Source organism: Bos grunniens, chromosome 23, assembly GCF_055505025.1.
Source record: "Bos grunniens cultivar Pamir isolate PY7600 chromosome 23, Bosgru_T2T1.0, whole genome shotgun sequence".
In the NCBI taxonomy this organism is placed as follows: Eukaryota; Metazoa; Chordata; class Mammalia; order Artiodactyla; family Bovidae; genus Bos; species Bos grunniens.
The window spans coordinates 36,691,939-36,705,722 of record NC_141187.1 but is presented as its reverse complement, the minus strand read 5'-3'; the positions used below and the strand labels follow the sequence as shown (position 1 = coordinate 36,705,722).

The window sequence follows — 13,784 nt, the reverse complement described above, 5'->3', positions numbered from 1 at the left end:
GGCAAAACCAATACAATATTGTAAAGTAATTAGCCTCCAATTAAAATAAATAAATTTAAAAAAGGGAAAAAAATAAAATCAGTTTTAAATGGGAGCATTAATGGTTTATAATTTGGGGGCAATTTATTACTACTGTTGTAACTGTAGTCCTTTTGGTTCTCTACTGCATCAGGATAATAATTAATTATAAATATTAATAGCAACATAGGGACACATACTACTAAATTTATAGTGAATAGAGAAAGACATAGAATATATTAGTCAAGAAGTCAAAGTATCGGAAGCCAGCAATGGTAGTAAAGGAAAGGGCAGTATTGCCTTGAGAGGAAGGAAGGTTGTCAAAGTTTCTTGAAACAGCAAGAATGAGCCAGCTGTGAGGAATTAGCTTAATTTGGAAACCAGAAACTCTACCAGAAGAAATTTAAGTTCATAAAAATATTACGATGCTAAAACCCAAAATTTAGACAAAGAATAGGGTAGAGTCGGGTATGTAGACATTCAAAGTTCTCCATTGCTTAGTGCATCAGGCACTCAAGGACCACCCTCATTGAAGTCTTTATTGCTCAACCTGCAGGTACCAGCATGGAGAAAGAGATAGCTCTACTCCACAGGCAGTTGAACCCTACTTTTATGGCCTCATGGCTTTCCTTAAGAAGCATTCCACGAAACAGATTTCTTCCATCCCATCTCATCCCATCTGGCTGACTCCCCACGGTCAACAGGAGTCCTCACCCTGGGATCATTCCGCAATCCCCATGGCTCCAGCTCCCAGCTTCCGTGGACACCAGTGGACTTACAACCCTGTCCGAGGTATGAGAGGCTGCAGCATGGCTTGTCTATGTGGTTCTCACTCCGTTCAGACTGTCACATTAGTGAGTTCACTCCCCAACTGCTTCAAATGACTCCCCAGTCCCAGTGGATGGCCATGGATGCGGGGATCTCTCCCCTGTGCTTCAGCTCCCTCTCCCCCAGGTGCAGGCTGGTTCCACTTGCTCTGCTCCTTCTTTCCCCTTCCTCCTTGTCCCTTCTTTCCTTTGTCCTACCAAGTTCTGTGTGGATCCGGATGTTCCTTCTCAGTAGTCAGGGAGTCCTGCCAGGATTCACCTGGTCTTCTGTGAGAACTGCTGCGTCTTTGGACGTTCTTGATGCATCAGTGGAGAGAGGTGTACCCCACTTCCACCTACCCCTCCGTCATCCTGTCCACCCCTATTTGGGCATGTATTAGAAACGAGTTTCCCTTTCTATTAAGTAACATTGCTACCATCACACATGTTTAACTTTTGCTTTTTGAGGAGAACACAGGTAAGTTCCACTCTCTTCAGTTCAGTCAGTCATTCAGTGGTGTCCCACTCTTTGTGACCCCAGGGACTGTGGCAGCACAGGCTTCCCTGTCCATAACCAACTCCCAGAGCTTGTTCAATCTCATGATTAGATCTCATGATTAGATCATGAAGCTCAAACTTAGATCCTCAGACCTTATTAATTTTTTATACATGAAAATATGTAACCTTTAAAAATCTCTCCCTATTTGTCCTACCCTCCAGTCTTTGGCAAACATTTTTCTACTCTGAGTTCCATCTTTTTTTTTTTTTTTTTTAACTGCTTATAATTGAGATCATATGGTATTTGTCTTTCTCTGACTTAGTTCACTTAGCGTAATGCCCTCCAGTTTCATCCATGTTGTCACAAATGGAAGGATTTCTTTCTTTTTCTAATGGCTAAATAATATTTACCTATATATGTCACATCAGATAGTTTTAATCCATTCACCTGTTGAAAGATTGTTGTTTCTATACCAAGGCTACTGTGAATAATGCTGCAAGGAACATGGGAATACAGATCTCTCTTTGAGACAATGATTTCATTTCCTTTGACTATATATCCAGAAGTGGGATAAGGGATCACATAACTATTCTCTTTTAAATTTCTTGAGGAACCTCCACAGTATGTTTCCATGGGAGTTGCACCGGTATCCATCCTTACCAACAGTGCATAAGCACTCCTTTTTCTCCACATCCTCAATAACATCTGTCATTTCTTACATTTTTGGTACTAGACTTTCAAAGGGGTATGAGGTGATATCTCTTGTGCTTTTGAGCCGCATTTCATTTGATTATTACTGATGCTGAGCAGCTTGTCATATACCTCTAAATCATCTGTATGTCTTATTTATGGGAAAGTGTCTATTCTTTAAAGATGTAGCATACATTATGTTTACTATATTCCAATATATGAAACTCAGTTGCCTACCTATATATCAACAACAAGCTATCAGAAAATGGAATAAATAAAATAATCCTATTTACTATTGCATCAAAAAAAGATAAAACACTTAGAAATAACCTTAAGCAAGGTGTTGAACAATTTTATAGAAATTCTTTAAGACATTGATAAGAGAAATTTTAAAAGAGTTAAAGATATGCAAAGTTAGGTTATCTATTTATGTGTTTCTTGAGGGAGGATTTCTATTACTATAAACTTCCGTCTTAGAATTGCTTTTGTTGCATCCTATAGGTTTTAGATCATCATATTTTCATTGTTCTTTGTTTCTAGGAATGTTTTGATTTCCCTTATTTCTTCAGTAACCTGTTCATTATTTAGAAACTTTTTGTTTAATCACCATGTGTTTGTGTTCTTTAATTTTATTTTTTTCTATTATCGATATCTAGTTCACAGTGTTGCAGTCAGAGAAAATGCTTGAAATAATTTCAATTTCCTTAAATTTACTGAGATTTGATTTGTGACCCAAGATTTGGAAAATGTTCTGTGTGCACTTGAGAAGAAAGTCTATTCTTCTGCGTTTGGATGGAATGTGCTGAAGATATCAATTAGGTCTGTTTGCTCTAACATTGACTTTTAGGCTTATGTTTCCTTACTACTTTTCTATTTTGTTGACCTGTCCACTGGTATAGGTGTGGTGTTAACATGCCTACTACTATTGTGTTACTGTCAAATTCCCTTTTAATGTCAGTTAGTGTTTACCTTATGTATTGAGGTGCTCTTATGTAGGGTACATAAATAGTTAAAATTGTTATGTCTTTTTCTTGGACTGGTCCCTTGATCATTTGGTAGTGTCCTGCTTTATCTCTTATAATTGTTTTGATTTTAAGGTCTATTTTTTCTGATATGAGAATTCCCAATCTGGCTTTCTTTTTTTCTCCATTTGCATGGAATATCTTTTTCCATCCTCTCACTTTCAGTCTGTATGTGTCTCTAGGACTGAAGTGGGTCTCTTGTAGACAGCATATATATGGGTCTTGTTTTTGTATCCACTCAGCCAGTCTGTGTGTTTTGGTAAGAATGGAAGAAGATAATAGCAAATAAAGCAACTGATAGAAGATTGCTTTCCAAAATACAAGCAGCTCAAACAACTCAGTCATCAAAAGCAAAGGCAAGAACTGCAAAAATAAACTAGTGAGGCCACATCAAACTCAAAACCTTCTGCATAGTAAAAGAAGCCATCAGTAAAATGAAATGACAACCTATGGAATGAAAAAAAAAATTGCAAATCACATATTTGGTAAGGGCTTCATATCCAAGTATATATAAGAGACTCATGCAACTCAGTAGGAAAAGAAATCAAAACACTCCAAATTATTAAATGAGCAAAGGAAGAGTAAATGTTTTGAAAAATCTGAAGAGTAGACTGTAGATGACAGACCCTGTAAGGTTTTCCTTCCAGAACAAAAGCCTGTTTCTTCCTGGCATTGCATTCTTTATCTCCAACCACTTGTTGGGTGGTTGCAGTTCACAGTATACATCCTTTACTCAATAGCAATTACCCGACACTGAGTTATATGTGCTAAGAATACCCTACTAATTATAAAAACTAATAATTATATACTTAATCTTGAGGCATCTAAAATCCAAGGTGATTTTCAGAATTTTCCACTCCATTGTTTTCTACATTCTTTTTCAAAATTGAAACACCTAGTATGGAAAAATGAGTACGGGACCTCAACAATACACGCATAGAAAGTCATTTAAAACTGGGAGCATTACTGGATTATAATTTGGGGGAATGTATTATTACTAATACTACTGTAATTTTCTTCCCTTTAATTCTGTGCTATACTAGGTTGATATTTATTTAAAATAGTAATACCAACATAGAGGCACATGGTACTCTAGTTACAGTAGATTGAGAAAGACAAAGCTTATATGGCAGGAAGTGATATCATGGAAAATTAGCAATGGTAGCAAAAGAAGGGGCAGTACTGCCTAGAAAGAAAGCAGAGTTCTCTAATTTTTTGGAGAAAACAGGAACAAGCCAGATGGGAGCCAACCAGCTTAAGCTGTGTACCAGAAACTGCACCAGAAGGAAAATGAAGTTCATAAAAATATGCTGATGCTAAACGCCAACATTCAGACGGTAAGAGAATAGGGTAGGGTTTATGTAGATGCTGAAAACTACTCAGAGAGATAGACATGGAAGCAAATACACTAATGAGTATCAGAAAGATCAAAGCACAAAAGGGTCTGAAAATAAATCGTAAAGGGACTTGGTAGTCTGATCAAAAGAATAAGAGAATGAAATTAGAAAACCAAAATATAAAGACTTGTGCACGTCGTAGACCCAGAGAATGCTCAGCAGAGAAAATTTCGGCCTTAGTGACCAGCGAACGGAAGCCTCCAGCATCAGGAACAAAAACCCTGGGCAGGACTCACGACTGTGCGCTTCTGGGAACAGCCTCAGTTTCAAAGTTTGGGCGCTATACCACCTAAAAGCGAACGCAGACAAGTATTATAGCTTGCTATGACACTGAATCACAGACAGTAGTGTTTGTGAGTTTACTTTTCTCATTCAATTATAAAGTTAATGAATCACTAACCAATGATAATTGACACCATCAGTTTCCAGTCAGATAGTCTTTAGTCATACAATGGATATATGAACCTGTTATATGATCGCCAATAACAGTTTTAATAATTAAGTTTATTGATGTTTAATTGAAGGGGAATTGCTTTACAATACTGTACTGCTTTCCGGCAAACATCAACATGAATCAGCCATAGGTATACCTATGTCTCCTCGCTCTTTAACCTCCTTCCTGCCGTCCTTCCCATCCCATCCCTCAAAGTTGTTACAGAAAAATATGGAAGGCTTCACAAATTTGTGTGTCATCCTTGGGTAGGGACCATGCTAATCTTTTCAGTATTATTCCAATTTTTTAATATATGTGCTACCAAAGCAAACACATGAATAACATTTTAATAGAATAAAATATATAGTCATCTACCAATAAATGATCAATTACATTAGGAATGTGGGTATTCTGTTATATTTACCAGCTCTTATAAAATTGAATTTTTTAAGGTTCAAAGTTCCATGAATGAATTAAACATATTTTTATGCATAACACATGTATACATGCTCATAAATATATGCACACAAATACATCTATGTTATACAAGCTATTATTCTCCTAGCCTGTCACAATAAGATCTTTAGTTGATGACAGATATAGTTCCAAATTTCTCCAACTTATATGTCTTCCTTTGAGAATCTCCTCTTTTATTTTCATTACCTAATTTTAACTAACCATTTTGTCTTAGATACTATGCCCCTTTAAACTAACTAAGAGCAGAGAAAACCTAATAAATGCTGATATGTTATCCTTAATTAAATTACCACTGTTCTGGTAAATTGGAAAAAGAATCATTTTCAGATCTCATTCAGGAGGATAAAATCTCTATTTTATTAGTTCTCTTGTCCAATCTCAATTCTTGCTCATTTCAGTCTTAAATTCTGTTTGCATACAAAGGACACACAGGAAAAGTAATATTAAAATCGCACTTGCAAGAGTCTATGATTTTATGCTTCTGTTGGCCAAAGGTAGGGCCAGGAATAATTTCTGAAATATTACATACATCATGGAAGCATGAAGTCTAGTTCTATTATCAAAGAGGACATGCTTGGAGATGGTTCAAAAACTAAGCCCCTTGGGTTGTCAGGATGTACCCCCGACCAGACAGATAAATTTTGTCCCTAAAGAGTCAAAGTCAGGAAACGGCAGGCCTTGTTCGCAGAGTCGATGATGTTGTCCTGGATGCTGACCAGGTAATATTGTTGTATTACCATTTGGAGATTTATTTGCTACTTTCTCGAAGAAACAAATGTAACGAGAGGATTAAAGATGAATAAAAGTAGAAGAGCTGTCAAGGTGCCTAGAAGAAAGGCTAGCCAGGAGAACCAGGCCCCCACACTGATAATTGTCAAAGACTGTAACAGTGAGTGTTTTATAGACAGAGCAGAAGAAGTGGATAAAACCAGTGTTCTAGGGTCACTGCTGTTTTGCAGTCAAAGACAAAATATTTTTCTCTTTAAGCAGAGTCATCACAGCTCCTGATGTGGTCCTGGTTACACACATGCAGACCGAGGGCCACAGGCATGTGTGATGTGACATCAGGAAGTGAACAGATGAGTGTACTGGTGCCCAGTGACCTGCATCTGCTAATAATGGGACCTGGGGAAAATTACTTGCCCTCTCCAAGTCATCACATCTTCATTAACATAACTTGATGATCATAGTGAAGATTAAGTCTATCTCACAGGGTTCCTGTGAAACACAAATTTTAAGATGTTTTAAAGCTTTTGGGAAATTATCAAAGACATGCATGGGGTTACTAAGGTGAGTGAGCAGATTCAAGGTACAGTATCCTTTTTCTCTTGGTATTCTCTTTGTACTCAAAAGTAGCGATCAGTCAGTCATGTGTTTACTCTTACCCCAGTGTGATGGTAAACCACACAGATCAACTGGACTTTTCTTGTCATTTCAGTGTCTAAAATGCAAGCATTAGTCAATGTAGAGTGAAAAATTACAAACTCCTAGAGGGCCTTGTTGCCAGAGTCTGCAGAGTCCCAACACTAAACAGTCTTAAAAAAATGGCCTAAACACTCTGGCTCAGAATTAAGTTCCAAATGTTTGCAGAGCACAGAAGTACTTCTGGGAGAAATACAAAATTACAGGGAGTAACCTACTTCTCCAACTCTCTATCTGTGCAAATATTATCATCCATTTAAAGTGACACAGAATGCGATCCTTCTTCCCCATCCCGGCTACTATAGCACCAACTCCTGCTCAGAGCAACAGGGAAAGAGAAGCCTTCCCTTCACCGGATGGATTTGATAAACTCAGGTGACTAGATCATCTCAGAACGGTTCATGTTTTTATTTAAACAGGTTCCTGCCTGCTCCTGCTGATGGTCATGTCAAATCTGCTCCTGTGCCAAGGCAACTCATGCCCGTCCTGCTGTCCTGACGTGTTTGACATCCCCCTGGAATCCCTTACACACCTGTTTCTCAATGCCTCCAGGCTGTCACATGATATCGTTAACCATACCACCATAATGTTCCATGAGTTTGTAAGTACTGTGTGGTGGTGGTTTAGTTGCTAAGTCATGTCCGACTCTTGCGACCCCACGGTGTGTAGCCCTCCAGCCTCCCAGATGGACCCTTTGCATAAGTGTTGGGCTATAGTGTCCTTTCAACAAGAAGGCTGCATCAGCCAAAATTCAAATAACACAGTGTCTAGGTCAAAGAAGCCATCAGCTCATAAGATGTGGAAATCGAAAAAAGGACTAGTTTTGTGAAATCCCTATGATTCCTTAGAAATGCAATAACTTTTTCATTTTCCTTTCATTCATTTTCTTTTGTAAATTTTTAAAATAAATGATTTTTGTATTTGTCAGCCAAGAATGCCATAAAAGAATACAATAGACTCAGTGGAATAAACAACAGAATTTTATTTGCTCACAATTCTGGGGGCTAGAAGTCCCAGATCAGGGGGCCAGCAAGGTGAGGTTCTGGTAAGAACTCTTTCCTCCCATGCTGGATTCTCTGTTCGTCCTCACACAGGGTGGGGGGTGGGGAAGAGAGATAGAGGAAAAGACACAGAGACACAGAGGTAATTCTCTGGTGTTTCGCTTCATGAAGACACTAAACCTATTGGATCAGTGTTTCACCCTAAGAGCTCAGTTAACATTAATGGGCTTCCCTGGTGGCTCAGATGGTAAAGAATCTGCCCTCAATGTAAGAGACCTGGGTTCTATCCCTGGGTCTGGAAGATTCCCTGGAGAAGGGAACTGCAAGCCACTCTAGTAATCTTGCCTGAGAAATCCCATGGACAGAGGAGTCTGGTGGGCTACAGTCCATGGGATCCCAAAAAGTTGGAACCCTTTTCAAAACACAACACTTTGGCAGTTAGGTGTCTAACATATGAACTTGAAGAACATACATTCAGCCCACAATACTACCTGACACAAAGCACTTTTAGGTGGGACTGGGGGAAAGGAAGCGTGTTGATTTTCTGGTCCTTCAGTGTCTCTCTGGGCTTTCTTCTCCAGGCTCAGAGTAAATAGCCAATAACTGAGAAGTGCTCTGCAGTGAACTGGAAAGATGGAACATGTTAAACAAAGCTGAATCCCGGTCACAGAATCAAATAATGGTAGTTTTATTAAGGCTACAAATTATTATTTTAAGATTTGCAGTGAATAGCTTTAGAGCTGCAATAGAAAGGGAATTTACAATTGGAAACAATTATTCTCTTTCTGAGGAAAGTATTTGAAAGTTGTATGTTAATTCTTTTAGGTCAATCAAGGAGCACACAGTTGAGCAGACAGCTAATAAAAGGCGGTGTTAAAGGTTTCTATTAAATTCATGTAGTTCTTTTTACTCACTAGTTTTTTTCATCCTCCATTTTTGACTGTCCATTTTTTAAAAAACTCTTCCAAGTAATCTCTTGAAATGTTCATAACTTTCGCTAAAGATTACTTTTTCTCTATCAATGTGTTAGCTAGATTTCTCTAGTCTTATTATTCTCAGTCCATTGCTTAGTATTTCCTATAACTTTATGCCATGTTTTTCCGCTGTACCATTTTGTCACCATAAACAGCATTGTATTCTGCACCTGGGATGAACACTAAGCTTTTTGTGTGCGGATCAGAGATAAGTCAGAGTCATAATTTATAACTCCTTGCAAGGAAATATATTGGCTCTAACCCACAGTAAACAAGAGATTAAATGGTTAAATATAGGTGCATGCGTGCATTCTAAGTCACATCAGTTGTGTCCAACTCTTTGCAACCCTACTGACTGTAGCCCAACAGGCTCCTCTGTTCATGGGATTTGCCAGGCAAGAATACTGGAGTAGGCTGCTGTGCCCTCTTGCAAGGGATGCTCCTCACCTAGGGATCAAACTTGAGTCTTCTTATATCTTCTGCATTGGCAGGAATGTTCTTTACCACTACTGTCATCTGGGAAGCACCAAGTATTGGTACAAAAGTACTATATTTGGTTCAAATACTAAAAAGTAAAAAAAAAAGAAGATAATAAAATTGAAGAAGGCAATAGAAGGGAAAAGGTTGAACTTAGAAAAGTTAGATGTAAAATCATTTTTATAGAGACAATGTATAGAAACAGTATGAAAAGAATGATTTTCAAATTTTGTGATTCCCCTCATAAAAAAAAAAAAAAAATTGCAAGGCTGTTAAACATGTTAATGTTCTGGTAATGGTTTCATCTACCGAATGCCCAACAGCCCTAACTAATTGCCTGATCACTTTCAGGATGAAAAATATGCCCAGAACCAACCATACACTATCAATGCCACGAAAAGCTGCCACACCAATTCCCTCCATACTCCCCAAGAAAGAGAAAAAGCCCTAAGGATGAACGTGAGTCTTTCACCTGGGTTTTTCACCAGATCAAATGAGAAAGTATATAGCTTACCAGGCTTCGTAATATTAGAGGGAATGGTAACTGTACATGCAGAAAAAGGTGGAGGAACTGTAAGCAATTGAAGAGAAATTATATTATGCAGTTGATGAAGCATGAGCAAAATCAAGGGATGACTAAAAATCGGTAGTAGCAACATAAATAACAGATCCATAAATTGTCCATGTAGACAACTTTAGCTCAACCAATGCATCAGACACAGGATTGCAGCTATTATACTGTACAAAAACAGGAAATGAATGGGAATTTCCATGTGTAAAATATAAGATTGCAAAATTCATGAATATGTAAGAAACACACCCAGTTTTGAGTACTCCCTGTTACTAGTGACTCCTACTTGGAAGTCCTATACTGCACCACCCAAGCCACCACATCTGCCTTTCAAGGCTCTCCTGATTCTGCTTCTACTTCTCTGATACCTCCTTCATTCGTCATTCTCAATGACTCTTCTGTCACGTTTTATTTTTAATTTGTAAGTCTCCCCCACAATGGCCTATAAAACATTGCTTTCCTTCTCATGGCCACAACAATTGCCTCTGTTCTGAGGACAACACAATTTACATATCAAGCCTCAATCATTTATGGCAGCTCCAAATTTTCACCATTATAATCTCTCCTTTCTGATTTCCTGCATTATCTTTTGTCCTAACATTATTTAAAATATTTTCACATGCATCCCCCCTTAAAATACTATCTTCTGTCTTTACAACTTTCTTAATGATACCAGCATTCTTTTCCTCTGTTAAACTCATTAATAATGAGGGTGATCAAGTAAAGGAAAAAGGTCCAAGAGGAGGAAGAGGAGGGATTGTTCAATAAGCTTAAATTTAAAGATTATCGAGAGTTACTACATGGCCATACATTTTACTCAGCACTTTATGTGCATTACTATATTTAATCCTACTCAGTTCTCTGTTCTTTACCAGTAAAACAGTTCATGGCTGTAAAGAAATCAAGCATATTAACTAGAGATCTTCAGCCCCCGGGATTTTCAGGCTCAATTCTGCTAGTAGTGGTGAACTAGTGAGAGAGTCAGTTCCTAGGCAGGTTGATAGGGAGTCTAGGGGTCCCCAAAGAGAGAGGGGTCTGGAATTCTCAAGGAGGAAAAAAGGACAAACTTTTTTTCTTTCTCCACATTCCTTAGGATTATATACCAATAATGTATCCTGCCTAAGGACAGTCTTTGGATTCAACCTTCTGTTATTTTAAAATGTTAATTATGGGAGTATACCTGGTCTTTACAAGGATGTATCTTGTCTGAGGACAGTGTTATCTTAAAATGTAAATTATGGGAGTAGGTCGGAGGAGGTCTTTACAACCTCCAGACATTCTTTGGATTATATAACCTCATTATTAACACTAACAAGCGGGTACTCTTTCTGCCCCCTTCTGATGCCTATGTCAGAAGCTTTCTCTATCTCCTTTATACTTTAATAAAACTTTACTACACAAAAGCTCTGAGCGATCAAGCCTCGTCTCTGGCCCCGGATTGAATTCTTCTCCTCCGGGGGCCAAGAATCCTGGTGTATTTGCGTGATTCAACAACAACCTTTCACTAGGGGGGACCCTCCACTGTGAATCCCACTGATGCTGTTACTAAAGACAATGCTGTGCCATTTTCTCCCCGGACACATGTCCACAAAACAGACTCTTCTGATGTCAGCAGGCGGGTGGTGTGGGATCAGCTGAGGAGAGAAGCCTGTTTAGGAATGTCATGTCTTCTTCCTTGTCTCTTTGTTTTAATATCATGAAACAAATTATCAATCAAAAATCAATACGAAGGACTCATCTGATTCATTAATACGAATGAATCGCTGGGTGACAATGATGTGGGCACAGGTGGAATCCCTCTTTCCTGGGTCAGGCACTGCAGGCATATACTGACTTGCGTAAATGCTTAGATTCTCTCACGCAAATATACAAACATAAAAGAACTCACTGAGTGGTGGTAGAATTTCAGAAGAAAAAAGAAAATTCTTCATAAATTAGAATGCATTAGAAGAATTAGTTCCTAAAATAACCTAGATTTTTAATAATTCAGCATAGTGTGAACTAATAGCTTACATTTTATACTTTTGCAACTTTTACTACCTTCAAAAATCTCTGCATGCACATAGGAATAACCAAGAGTTTTCTAGGTCAGCTGCTCTGAGCAAAGATCACATGTTACCAAAACCACTGAATTATGTTTATTTTAATCAGATTGTTTCTTCTGGTTGCTTAGAATGAAGACCTTAGTAAGTGGATACTCATGTTACTGTACTCCTGGCATAGACCTCTGTATCTTCTAGTCAAGGACCTGCAGAGTATGAAAGAAGTCTCAGATACTATCCTATCAAGTGCCAAAGAGAACATGAGAAAAATAGAAGAACTTCAAGCATTCATAGAGAGGCAATTCAGCCAGGTGAGCATCCTGCAGAGGGCTTTCTTGCTTTGTTCATGAATGAAAGAGGTCACCTCTGTAATGCGCATGGTGTTTTGAAATATATCTTTTTGTAAGAAAAAGGTTCATGACTTGTATATTCTAGACTGCTACTACATAAAGCAGGAGCCTAGTCATTCATAGTGATAGATTCTACTGTAAAGGAATCAGAATTTCACTGCAGTTTTTGACATGTGCAACCTACCCTGCATTGCACACAATTCCACCAAAAGCTTGCCTCTTCCTTGGCACAGGTGGTTGAAATATTTTCAAGAGTAAGAGAACTAGAGAACAGAATTTCCAAGATCAGCATTTTCTTCAAAGTAACCCAGGACATATGCTATTGAAGTTCCACTTGTCTTCTTTTTCTGTTCTCCTCAAATCAAAAGATGAGAGTCGGAAGGAAGAAAAGGGAAAGTTAAAACTAATCTTGAGTTATGTTTCTACATTTTAGATTCCTAAGAGTTTTCTCATAGGCTGGCTTCAAAATCCATATCTAGAGTGTTTTATATTCATATGTCTTCTCCAAATCTTAATTTGATAATTATAAGGAAAAAGATATGCAAATACTAATAAAACACATAAGAACTCATTATTTTTTGGGTATTCAGGTTATTTATCCAGTAATACGGACAATATTCAAGGCTCGCATTTACTGGTCAGGACTCGCATCCCTGGTGTCCAACGATGAAGATGTGCGTCATTCTGCATTTTACAAGCTGTTCATGTGCCTGTATAGGGATTCACGTAAACTTGACATGTACACCAAGATCCTGGCGTGCCGAATCACCAACACGTGCTAAATCCACATCCATCCCATCCAGCTCTGAGGTGGTCACGATGATATATTCCACCCAGCAAGCTTCTTGGAAATTTATAGCTTTTTAATGCATGCTCTGTGAAATGGGTCTCCTCTTAAAAAAATAAACACAGACTCTGTAGAGGTGTCAAAATCTAAGAGGGCAATTCCTTAACATTTCTTATCTTCATTTAATAGAAAATCAAAAGGAAATCGACCCCGACAATTGAGAGAATGAAGCTCCTATTAAAATTAGTTACAAAAAGCAGAAGCTGGCATTACAAAGAAGACCATTAAGAGATTGTGTAAGAATCACAGCCAATTATTCTGGGTCAAGTTATTAGAATCAAGGTATTAGACAATTGTTCGTGGTTCTGGTCATGCTACCAAGAAGACTGAATTCTCAGGATTCTTTATGAAAGGAGCCACAAACTGTCAGCCAACTATCACAGTGTTACACCAGACAAGATAAGTGCTTTGCACTTTTGTGTAAATAGCATGAGGTTTACTGAACTGTGTTAAGATTGTTAGGATGCTGTCTTAGTCCTTCTGGGTTGCTATAACAAAAAGCAGAGGCTTAAAAACAATGGAAATGGATTTCCACAGCGTGGTCATGCAGGGTCCATTATGGTCACACACTTCTTACTGTGTCCTCACACGGAGGGAAGGCTTGGGAGTTCTGTGAATTTTTTATATGTAAAAGCACTCATCTCATTGAAGAGGCTCCATCCTTATAACTCCATCACCTCACAAAGGCCCCACCTAGGGTTACCAAAATAATGGGGATCAGGCTTTCATCATATGAAATTTCTGGGGGATGCAAGGCT

At 38.3% G+C, this 13,784-nt stretch overlaps 1 protein-coding gene and 1 non-coding gene across 2 annotated transcripts; one reads left to right on the top strand and one right to left on the bottom strand.

Moving 5' to 3' along the window:
- The first annotated feature begins 370 nt into the window (after positions 1–370).
- On the top strand, positions 371–12,961 carry LOC147347644 (placental prolactin-related protein 3). The gene is made up of 5 exons (XM_086370550.1): positions 371–810; positions 7,184–7,365; positions 9,568–9,675; positions 11,961–12,140; positions 12,770–12,961. Exons 1-5 carry the CDS (start codon positions 639–641, stop codon positions 12,959–12,961), a joined length of 834 nt encoding a protein of 277 aa, XP_086226676.1. The 5' UTR covers positions 371–638.
- LOC147347645 (U6 spliceosomal RNA) lies at positions 5,091–5,199 on the bottom strand. Its single transcript, XR_015153318.1, has one exon. It is a non-coding gene; the product is annotated as a U6 spliceosomal RNA (small nuclear RNA).
- Positions 12,962–13,784: the final 823 nt, after the last annotated feature.

Excerpts from the sequence above, each read along its gene's own strand:
- LOC147347644 (XM_086370550.1), top strand. The coding sequence starts at position 639 with ATGGCTTTCCTTAAGAAGCATTCCACGAAACAGATTTCTTCCATCCCA. Across the intron at positions 9,676-11,960 it reads AAAAAGCCCTAAGGATGAAC|AATGAAGACCTTAGTAAGTG; the intron begins GTGAGTCTTTCA and ends CTGGTTGCTTAG. Across the intron at positions 12,141-12,769 it reads TAGAGAGGCAATTCAGCCAG|GTTATTTATCCAGTAATACG; the intron begins GTGAGCATCCTG and ends TTGGGTATTCAG.